Source organism: Merops nubicus, unplaced genomic scaffold (genome assembly GCF_000691845.1).
Source record: "Merops nubicus isolate BGI_N331 unplaced genomic scaffold, ASM69184v1 scaffold9951, whole genome shotgun sequence".
NCBI lineage: Eukaryota > Metazoa > Chordata > Aves > Coraciiformes > Meropidae > Merops > Merops nubicus.
In genome coordinates, this window is record NW_008588985.1 from 4,629 (window position 1) to 16,653 (window position 12,025).

The 12,025-nt window shown below is 40.9% G+C and overlaps 1 protein-coding gene across 1 annotated transcript; it reads right to left on the reverse strand.

Annotated features, from left to right (window-relative positions):
- Positions 1-1,376: 1,376 nt before the first annotated feature.
- Positions 1,377-2,040, reverse strand: LOC103781712 (chondroitin sulfate N-acetylgalactosaminyltransferase 2-like; the record flags this gene model as incomplete). The annotated part of the gene is made up of 1 exon (XM_008949434.1): positions 1,377-2,040. A coding segment is annotated over exon 1 (664 nt), but the record flags the coding sequence as incomplete, so codon positions are not given.
- Positions 2,041-12,025: the final 9,985 nt, after the last annotated feature.

Below are 12,025 nucleotides of genomic sequence, written 5' to 3' on the forward strand. Positions count from 1 at the left end.
AGGTCTGCAGACATTAAAAACAGTACACTAAGAGAAATTATAACTATCTCAATACTGGTAAAAAAAAAATCAAATACAGCATAAGCAATAACTTACAACAATAACAGATAAGCAGCTGCACAGTTAATACAAAGAAAACAACTGAAAGATTGCAAGAATGACTACTTCCAAACAAAATATTATGGATTTAAGTGAAAAAAATGTACTAAGAGCCTAACACTGCACTGGCTGCATTATGCTGAGACAGTTGAATATACTTGAAGTTGAGTGGATTTTAAACCCTGTCCCACCTTCTGGAATGAAGAAGAGGACTTGCATTAAACTTTAAACACAGTAGCTGTTACAAGGCAGAGACTTTGTGCACTGCAGACCAATTACATCATTTTAGACTGAAAGAACTGACTATTTCAAGGCCAATGGTACCTTTCGCCAGCATGTGTGTGCTTAATAGTGCAGGTATCAGTACTGCTGAGATCCAGAATCCCTTTTACAGCAATGCTTTTATAACATGGTCCAACTTTGTGGTGAGTGGTGGTTTTTTTTGGGTTTGTTTTTGTTTTTGTTTTTTTTTAAATGGCAGCATGAACTGTGTTTAATACTGTAAATACCAAAAAGAGGTACTAGGGCAGTTTTTGATAATACTTATCTCCATCAGTATTACACTGTACCTTGAAAGCCAACTTCTGTAGAAATTATCAGCAATGGATCTTTTAAGGGTGTTACTTAAGTGTTGAAAGCATAGCTGCTATTTTTGTTTTCATAATAACACGTTCTGTATTTAAATGTACAAGCTTAACAAACCCCATAACTAGTGTACACAAAGTGTCTTAGTCAGGACACCAAGTTCTTCAGCTGATCAGAACACATTAGTCTCGCCATGCTCTCCCTGGTCCAGTATGAGTATGCCAGCTCTGGGAGAGTCAAAGGTCTGAATAGTAACTAAAAGTGGCACAGAGACGAGTGAAGAAGAAACCCAGTAGCTTCGTACAGAAAAGCTTAATGATGCTGACCAAGAGAGATAATTGGTTTCTCCATCCCACTGCCACCCGTTTCACTGAAGTCTTTCAGTTATTTAGTACGACAAGCGGTGTCACACTGACTTCAGTACAATCAGTTATGAACACCTCAGTATTTTAAGTGGTTACAGTTACCCCTGTGCGCTTCTTGTGGTGAGCCCTTCTGCAATGCAATTCTTGCTCCCTATGCAAAATAGAACATAATAAAGCAATAATATTCTCCTCATCAGAAATAGCTTCTTACCGTGTAATTACTGGTTAAGACTATATTCAAGTAGGCAAACCCCCTAAAATACAAACACCATTAAATGCCTGTTGTGACATCATGTTCATTGGATGCAAAGCATGTAACAAACATACCTTCTAGGAAATCATTTTCAGTGTACAGCTGCCTTTGTCCTACTCCATCATCTTCATCTTGCCCATCTTCTTCATCTGGATTATTGATAACTTCTAGGCCAGCCTCAATAACTTCCACCAATTCATCTCGTTTATCCTTTCTAACAGGTTTCTCCTCCGGATGCCGAGTAAGCCCCATCTCCAGCTGGAACACTTTCATGGATGTAAAGCTTTCAAAGGGAACGACACCATATTCACTAGGCAGTTTGGCTCCCACGCTCACCTCAGCTTTGTCAATCTGGGAGTGAAGAAACTCTAGAAGATCATTGGATGCTTGTTCTTTGGTGCCCTGATAGTTCATACCATTGACCTTGGGATTCTTTTTTTCCTGTAGAGATTTCAATTTATCACTCATTTCCTGAAGCTCTTGCTTTAACTGGGCAATCTGACGTTTCAAACTGGTAGCTCGGTTTTGATAATGCTCTTCTTGTTCCTGCAAGAGAGCTTGATAGTATTCCTTACCCATGTTCTCGCCTACAACACCAGGTAGAGATCCATTACTATCTGTTTGTGGAGCACACTCTAGCAAATACATAAGCAAGACTAAACTGAATAGTAAAGCAAGGCCCACTAATAGCCAACGAGTCCTGGCTTGAATTACTAAGCCTCTTCTGTGCATTCTCATATTATTTCTGTTTCCAATCTAAAATGTAGGTTTATCTGCTCATGCCTTCCAGACAACATCACCCCAGAGTTCAAGTCTTACAGAGAGAAAGCATGACCATAATAGTTCCTACAAGTTCTGATAAAGTAGCTGATAAGCAGTTTTCAACCTTTGTCTTAAATTAGGTGTCATTGCAGAGACATAAATCTGAAGTTCTTATGTCATCCATAACCATCAACTGTAAGTTTGGTTGATGCCATGCAATTTCTTCAGGATTTCCTGTCCCTAACAAAACTCTGAATTGGGGGAGGATGATAGAAGACAGACGCAAGAAGTCATATTTCCATTTTCTAATTTAAGCCTAGTTGAAGGGTTTTAGCCTATTTGAAGTTCAGTGAGGAAATTCTGCAAAAGTAATTTTATAAGCTTTGAATCAACAGCAAGTTCTTTTTCTCCCACTATGTGTAAACAGTCTAAAATTTAGTAACAGTAATTTTCACTGGCTACTCTTTTTTCCTGGCACTTGAGTATTTTTAGTCCACTTCCCCTCCTTTCCTTGGAATGTGTGGTTTGAGTCAGCAAAATGAAGACAAAACCTAAAATTTAAAAAAAAAATGTGGATATTAGAAATACAGTGCAGCCAGTCATTTGGAAAACACACCAAAAAAAGTTGTAACATACCAACAAAGTTGTAACACGAATGCAAAGGATTATTGTAGGAAGGGATAGGAAAAGGAGAAAACATTATTTCCATTGTGTTACCTATCAGTGATTCCCTTTGAGCAGGGATGATCAAATGCCTAGAGCAGAGCAATACAAAGTCTAATGAAATACATTTTTCACATAGTTAGCTAAAGCAGTAAGTGTTCTTCTAGTCTCATGAAGTTTTAACTCCCTCATTCCTTCTTGTGTTTGGTTTGGGTTTTTAATTTTTTTTTTTAATTTTTTTTTCCTTTTCCTTTGTGGGAGGGAAAAAAATCAACAAAACTCATGCCCTTCCTATTCCTCTAAACTATAAAAAAATTCCAATAACTATTTTGAAGCACCAGCAGCTTGCATTTCCATTTGCTTTTACTTCAAGTAAGTGTCTCTTAGGGAATAATTATTCAGTCACGAATAAAGAATTGCAGGTTTAAATATCAAAGTTCATAGACACAATGTTTCAGAATAGGACGAATTCCACAAAATCAAATTCAAACTCCAATTCCTGACTGATGAAAGGAAGCCTCAGACTACCCATTGACTAACATTTCCAACTTCTGATTTGGGTAGGCTAGCATAAAGAGGCATTGCACATCTGCATGGGTCACCCTCACACACTACTGATCAAACCACCTCAGAGGAAAGGCAAGAGAAAAAGGCCAAAGTTATGCAAGAGTGGGATACCAAAAATCTTACTCAGCAACAATAGTCAGTAAAATGGTTTATGGGTCTTTTCAACGACCTAGCTCTTTGTGGCATCATAAAGAGATAGTAAGTTAGCTCAAGGCATGGTAGCCTTCTTTCTAGCATTAATAAAATACTTTTATTTAAAGCTTGGTTGTAGAAAAGTGAAGCTCATTAAAATTTATCCAAGGATCGAAGAGCTCTACATCCATTTTGACTACGTTGTGTAAATATTGTTTGGATGAACATGTGGGACTTGAGTAACTTCAGTTTACTTTCAGTATTCTTATGAGATTAGAAAAAAATTGCTCACTCCAATACTCCTTATATATGGGTTTGACATACTGTTATCTAACACCACTAGCAGCCACAAATCCTGCAGTCTTCCATGCTTGCAAATAAGTCACAGTACCATGATGTGCTCCATGTGCTTACAACAAACACCTTGCAACGTTTCTTGCCAAATGTGTTTTTGTGGCATTTCTTCCTACTCATTCAGCTTCCAGCGTCGGGATATTACTTTAGTGAGAGCCAGGGAGCATGGTATCATGACATTCAGCATCCTCATTTACAAAAAAAGCTGCACTTACAAGGCCTGATTAACCAGTTTATTCGTACTGCCACCACCAACGCCTGCAAACAGCTGATCCCGTTCGCATGCGTGTCATGCACGCTAAGTTTTATAAGAGCTGCACACCTTGGAGATGTCCAGTGGAAGTCTCTAGGACTTGGAGGAGTTATTAGTATTTCTAATGCTAAAGTCCCTGCCTATGACCCTGTTCAGGAACTAATGAAATCTTTTATGTAGAAATTCTTAATACAGCAACTTAAAAGCAAAAGTTAACTGAAACCAAAGCTTTTTGAACTCCTGTAAAGCTACTGGACATTTTAGTACAAAGTAACAGTTTTATCAACTGAATTCTAGATGACATCCTTTTAAGTTTAAATACGACAGAAGTTAGTCACTCCTCATTACAAAACCCACAACATTATATAAATGCAACTTGAAGGCCTGTAAAGAGTGATCAACACCAGACGTATCCTCAGACTGTTGAGCAGGGTCCAGATGTGGGGAATCAAGGGAGACAGAAGAAAAAACAATCTACAGGATAAAACCAGTTCACAGAAGTTATGTAGTATCCCAAGCTTTCTTTAGTACCTACAGTACCTAAAGTTGTCTATACGATGCTTTTTCCAGATTTCTTTCTGAATTCTTGTTCTATTAAATGGCAAGAGGTGAATCTACAATTAATGAGATGAAGAACCATGTCTCTTTAAACCCAGAAAAAATACAAGACTTTACTAAAGCCACTCCATGCAGAAGCTGGCACATGTTAGTTCAGTCAAAGCATATTGAAAAATAATCAGCTACCTGACTATTGATCAACCCCGTCCCAACTATTTTTCGTTGCACAGCCTCATTATTGCTGTCAAGAACAGCTGTATTTTTGCATTGCTGCATACACAAACACAGCTACTGCACCACTACAGAAATCAGCTTTTCAAGTTATGAAGAGATGCTTTTGGTACTGGGGACAAGGTAGCAAACAGGCTTGAGTCTTACAGCTCAGCAGGACACAAAGAAGATAGCTTTGTGGTTTTCCTTCACCTTTCTCTGCACTTTTACAGGTTAACTAAAGAAAATGAAAGCATGTACTAGGAAGCAGGAGCTGATGTTTCTAGTTAAGAATGTCTTACAAGATTATTTGAGCTACCCTTGTACAGTTTATCTGATAAGGGGCAGTGCAGGGAAACCACAGTCACAATTGGTGCATCACTGAACCTCTAACTTAAAGCCACTTAAAGTCACACAACCTCCTACCACTCTGGACTTTAAAGGATCAGTAACTGTTGTGAAGTGATAAATAGACACCCCTGAGCTGGGACATTAGCCTATCTGGGCTTTATTCGATTCTTGGGCTACTGATTAATTGCCTTGTGTTTAACTTTGAGTCACTAAGTTTCTCTAGATCTCATTCATGTCTTAGAAACAAGTGACAACAGATCTCCTAAGGTGGTGTCAAGGTTGCACGATATAGCCAGAGATCATGATTTCCTCAGATAACAGCAAGGGGCAATGAAAGGAAACTCTGTTCTTAACGTTTGTTTTGTCAGTTAATAGGCCTACCATGAATGACACTAGGCAGAACAAATAAGGAACCAAGGTTTCCCATAGATGGAACGAGAAACAGCCAATTCAACAGATTAAGCACATAGGGTAAAGGTAGCCACATGGCCAGCTCTCACCCTCCTAGCTCACATTTACAAAGGTCCACGCTGACCAGGACCCAGTTCCAGGGAGTGTCAGGAGGTCCCTCCCCAACCAGGAAGCTCTGTGAAGTGCATCTATAGCTCACAGACAGACACTCCTCCCCTCCTGCCAGTGGTCCCAGCTTTTATCCCCAAGCAGACCCCTGACCTTTGTCAGCTCCCTGCGGGACCCCTGGGGCTCATTTCCCTTCTGGCTCTCCCTGCAGGGCCGGCCGCACCCTGGGGGGAAGCTCTAAGGCAAACTCACCCCTCTGGATGAAGGGCTGTGGGAATCACCCACATGTCAACCTTAATTCAGGGCTCGGGGTTCAAACCCCAGCATTTCAACTTCCTTAACTGTGGCCAAATATATGTCATTATGATACAGATGGATTATGGAAGTCAACATGCCTGCACCGAGACTTGCCACTTGCATTGCACAACCAGTAAGAAAACCAGAGTATGAATAGCCACAGACTTCTGAGCCTTCCTACTGTCACTTTACCTACTTACACCAGAGGGCTGTTTTGTAGAACACTGCCTTAAGGGATGCTTAGGGAAGAAAAGAAACAATAAGCCCATTCTGAAGCAATGGAAACTACATGGTGGGCTATAGAGAGCTCGCTGCTAATTATTCCTTCACTAGTTGAAACCCTTTTCTAGTCAGCGAGTGATAAATTGATTCACAAGACAGCCTTTATGCAAAGAAATAGGTCTTGCTTATTTATCTTTGACAGTTTTCATGGGACACCATACAGAATACCTATTTTTCCCCACTACAGCTTTCCTATGGCCTTTAAAGACAAGGAATGTTTGTGCAACCAGTTATGTTAAACAACATTAAAATTTTAAATTGCACATGGAGAGCTGAAGGAGTAAGTTTATTAGAGCAGTGGGTACTGAGCCAATTCGGACATCTTCCCCATCCCTGGTGTTACTTCTGCTACAAAACGTCATCATAAAGGTGTCAGACAGATGTCATCTTGCATCCTTCAATGAGTGAGTGAAGCCAGCAAGAATCTTAGTTCTCATTCCACCAGAAAAGGAGGGTTTATAAGCCCTCTAATTTCACTATCCTCTCTTTTCACAACAGTGATAGATCTGCATATTCACAACCCGTATTTCATATGCATTAGGTCTGGCACAGCACTATTTTAGGAATTCCAGTAACTATGCCCAAGCTGTAGAAGACAATTACTAGAGAAAGCAGGCTGTGAAAGCCCAGAGTTACCAAAAGCACACAGGACGGCTAGAATCACAATAGGAGAATTCAATGTGGCATGGTACAGTCCAAAATTTATAACAAAAGAAGAGTAAGCTACCTGGAAGTAATCACAAAGAAGTCCCTGGGATCAGCATTACAGTGTTTAAAGATTAAGCTATAAAGCTTTAAATTGCACATGCTGATATCTGATTTTATTTCAATTCTTTGAAACAAGTCTGTTCGCAATACTCCCTGTGATCATCCCTATGATGTTCTCCAAAGAACAAGATCTCTGAGGCTTATGCAATGCTTCTAAAGATCTGCAAGTTTTCCAGAAGCAACTGGTTGTTATTCTTTCTGCATTTCCAGGGCCTTATGTATATTCAAGTATGGAAGTGCTTCTGTTCCTTCCAAAAGAGCTCATTGTTTCTCTAAGCACAAAGGAACAGACCAGCATGTTAATTGAAAATGCTTTTAAATTTGTTTTTACTATTTAGCATTCTGTTTTGGTTCCTTCTTGCAAACATGAGTTTGTTGTTCTAAAGAGGGGCAACATTCACACTTAAAGCACTGACCTAATTCAGTATGCACTTGTCTTCATGCCAGGCTGCATAGACATTCCTCATGTTAGCATGTTCTACTTGAGACATGCCCTTTTCATTCAGCATGCCCCAGATGGTCATACTTCAGCTGCTTATGAAATTCCAGCTGATTTTCATAGTTATTTTACTGTTTTTAATTTCACCCAGATGCCACAGATATTCACTGTCTTAACCCCTCTCCATACACACATACTTCTTTCCCTCGCAAGTTATACAAGGAAAATACAGAGTCCAGTACCATCCCTTGAATATTCCTCCTTATTCTGAGGAACAGTGTCAATGAAAACAGAATTCATAGAATCATAGAATCCTTTAGGTTGGAAGGGACCTTCAAGATCAAATCCAACCATTGAGCCATTAGGGCTCTAAAGTCCTCTGCTAAAACAGACCAGAATCTGTCAGGGTTGGAAGGGACCACAAGGATCCCCCAGTTCCAACCCCTCTGCCATGAGCAGGGACACCTCCCACTAGATCAGGCTGCCCAGAGCCTCATCAGCCTGGCCTTAAAGACCCCCAGGGATGGAGAAACACCACACACAGTTATTTTCTCACTTGCTGAAATCAACACAAAGCAAGTTGGATGTCTGCTGTTGCAGGCAATTTTTGCATAAACCCTAGACTGAGAAATCTCAAACCATACTTCTTAAGTAAGCAGAAACAAATCATCTCTGCTTAGACAGTTTGCTGATGTACAGCCTCAGAAGAGACAGAGGAATTTGTTCAGGGCTTTATTATCCAGTTCTAGTCAAAAAAGTACCAAAGTCAGATTTTTCAGCTGTTGAAAAGGTAATAGAGAGCAAAAAAATCAAAGAAGATAAAAAATAACCAAGCTGAGTTACGGGGCACAGTTCTCACTTCCCACAGAAAACTAGTCTAGTATGTCACTCTCACTGGACTGACTGTAAATATGCTTTTATTAAAATTCCACCACCTGATTTGCTTTCGGCTATAGCTCTGCCTCCCAAGCATACATGAACACACACATGCACTGCTGGATGAGAGTGAAGTTGAAAGCCACTGTCAACTTCTGGATCCACATTCAAGAAAACCAGAAGGCAAGTGAAAAATCACAAAATATTTTAGATTCTGTGAGTTTAAAAATAAACCCTGAACAACTTGCAGGTTGTGCTTAAATGTATCACAACCACTGCCATGGTAAGCCAATCACATGCAACATCTTATTTTCAGCTTCTTCAAAGTTTAGAGCACAATACACTGTTTCAAATTCATCACAACATGCAAGCTTAGTTTGTAAGCACAGAACTGAAGCTGGCTACTCACACTGTCTGACTGACACTGAAATGAATTTTTCTTCCAGCTGCCACTTATGATTTTCATAAAAATTTCCTAATGTCATCATCTGTACCTTCCCAGCAGTCCCATCATACAGCATACAGGCTTGGCATGCTCCACATGGACAATATCTAGAGGATCAAACCTCTAAGAGCACACACCAGCACTCCTGAGCATGAAAACACAGCTTCTGCAGAATGTGATTTTCCAGACACTGCAGATCAATTCCCATGGCATTCTGCTGGAGAAGCTCACAGCTTATGGCCTAGACAGGTGGACTTTTCACTGGGTTAAACTGGCTGAATGGTTGAGCCCAGAAAGTTGTGGTGAACATAGTCAAACCCTGCTGGCATCCAGTCACGAGCAGTGTCCCTCATGGCTTGGTTTCGGGACTGGTCTTGTTTAATATCTTTATCAATGACCTGGATGAGGAGATCCAGTGCACCCTCAGTAAATTTGCAGATGACACAGAATTAAGTGGGGGTGTTGATCTGCTTGAGGGCAGGAAGGCTCTGCAGAGGGGTCTGGACAGCCTGGAGCAATGGGCTGAGGTCAGTTGTATGAGGTTTAACAAGGCCAAGTGCTGGGTCCTGTGCTGGGGTCACAACAACCCCAGGCAACCTACAGGCTTGGGGAGGAGTGGCTGGAAAGCTGCCTGGTGGAAAAGGGCCTGGGGGTGATGGTGGACAGCCGACTGAACATGAGCCAGCAGTGTGCCCAGGTGGCCAAGAAGGCCAATGGCATCCTGGCCTAGGGAGGTGATTGTGCCCCCATACTCAGCACTCGTGAGACCTCACCTTGAGTACCGTGTCCAGTTTTGGGCACCACAGTGTAAGAAGGACACTGAGGTGCTGGAGCAGGTCCAGAGAAGGGCGACAAGGCTGGTGAGAGGGCTGGAAAACCTGCCTTATGAGGAGTGGCTGAGGGAACTGGGGTTGTTTAGCCTAGAGAAGAGGAGGCTAAGGGGAGATCTCATTGCTCTCTACAACTACCTAAAAGGAGGTTGTAGTGAGGCTGGTGTTGGTCTCTTCTACCAAATTACTGATGACAGGACGAGGGGAAATGGCCTCAAGTTGCGCCAGGGAAGACTTCAATTAGATATTAGGAAGAATTTCTTCACTGTGAGAGTGGCTAGACACTGGAATGGACTGCCCAGGGAGGTGATGGAGTCGTCATCCCTGGAGGTGTTCAGCAAATGATTAGATATAGCAACTGAGGATATGGTCTAGTGGTTAGGGAAATGCTGGGAGGAATTTTGGACTTGATGATCCTAGATGTCCTTTCCAACCATAGTGATCCGATTTTATGAAAACAAGAGTCCCAGGGTTAAAAAAACCAAAACCAAACACACACACAAAAAAAACAACGAGATATCTGCCTTAAGTGACTAGGTGAACAAAAACAAACACACAAAAAAAACCACCAATGAGATATCTGCCTTAAGTGACTAGGTGACAGAAGCATCTCTCCGTCAGCTCTAACTCAACCCCCAAATCTGCGCTCCTTAATCCTTAGAAGCTTATCAGCTCCACTTGGTTAACATGAGAAATTATTGTATTTGGCTCATGCCATCAGTCATGCAGCAGCCTCCAAGACATGCATCAGACATGCAGTCGTCTATGCCACTGCAGCCAGCCTTACCTGGCTGCTCAGCAGCTCACAGCTCAGGATAATGCTGAGCTATCAGTCTAGCACTCCTACTATTCACTCACAGGTTTGGGGATTTTGTCTCCTTTGCTTGCTTTGTTATAAACTCCCACTGGAAAACACTGCCAACACCAGAGTCCCACAGGCGGGGAGGCAGGGGGATGACAATGCACACCAATCACTATCTCAGTTTTTAAGAACTTGGTAAAAACACACCAATCAACCCAAGAACTCCTGTAAACATTATGAACAGCCTGTGATAAAATCTAATATGCTCAAACATATCTGCAATAGGTAACTTCAGACGTTTGTTTAGTTCCTAAATAGGAAGGAAAAAAATCCTGCCTTTGGCACAAGGATCATAGCATTACTCACAGTACACCAGGAACAAGTAGTTCAGGCATCGGAACCTGTAGGAAAATGTTATTTCAGTGATGGATGACAACAACCACAGGATTTATTACTCAAAAAATAATATTCCCTAAGAAAATGGTCAATTTTATGAATGCAACACTGTGTTTTTGATAGCAGAAATGCTGTGCTCCAAGATAAAATTAAGACTAACCCTCCAAAAGTTTCCACTGTCACATTAGAGACTGCAGTACATAGGGAAGATATACAGGGTTTCTTATCTACCTTGTTTCATGCAATAAATCAACTCACCCAGAAACTCTATCAATAAGAAATACTGTTTTTTTTTTCCAGGATCAGATCCTGTTGATTAATTGCATCTTTTCAAGAGACACAGCACACTTTATAATAATCTTCTTTAAGAAGAAAACATAGAAAAGAGGAGGGTTTCATTTTAACAGCAGAGTTCAATCACTTTAAGATTGAGTTTACCTAGGCTTAGCCTATGAAGAACAATCAAGCAGGTCATGCTTTTTACAGCCTTCTAAACTCCTCTTGCAATTTCTGCCTCAGTTTCAAATTCACTGCATGTGTTCTTACAACAACACAGGCCATTGCAGCTGAGAAGGGTCCACCTGGCTCCTGCACCACACACCCCTTCCTCAACTGCATACAGAACCAAGAGCTAAATAGCAAGCCAAGCCAACAGAACAAGCTTTATTGTCTTCGTTCTCAGAGAAAGCAAGCAGAGGGTGACATCAAACAACCAAGAAATGATGATTTTTGCCACAACAGTCCCTGGAAAAATCAGTCATGCTGTCATCCTCAAATGACAGAAACATTAACTGTATTGACATGGTTTAAATGCAATTTTTACATAATCTATACTGATTATATACTGTGAAATAACAAGGAAAAAAATGTCTTTTGCTGAAGCAGTTTTCTCTCCTCTAACTTAAAGAAGTAAGGAAGTTATACAACCTGGCATTTGTTCCTACACAAAACCAAATTCATTACACAGTTAAGTGAACAAACAAAAGAATAACATTACTTCTATTATTTACTTCATACCCACTCCAAAGAAAGCAATGAGCTTATGAATAGGAGCCTTGCTTTGGCTTCAGTGAAGCCAGGGCAAGCCCATTTGTCTGGAAACTGCTGAACAGAAATTGGAACTTGAAACCCAACCAGCAGCACCTGAACTATGCTGGTCAGTATTATGCCATTTCACACAAGGCTAGGAGAGTGTTGTGGTCTGAGGCTTGGAGTGGGG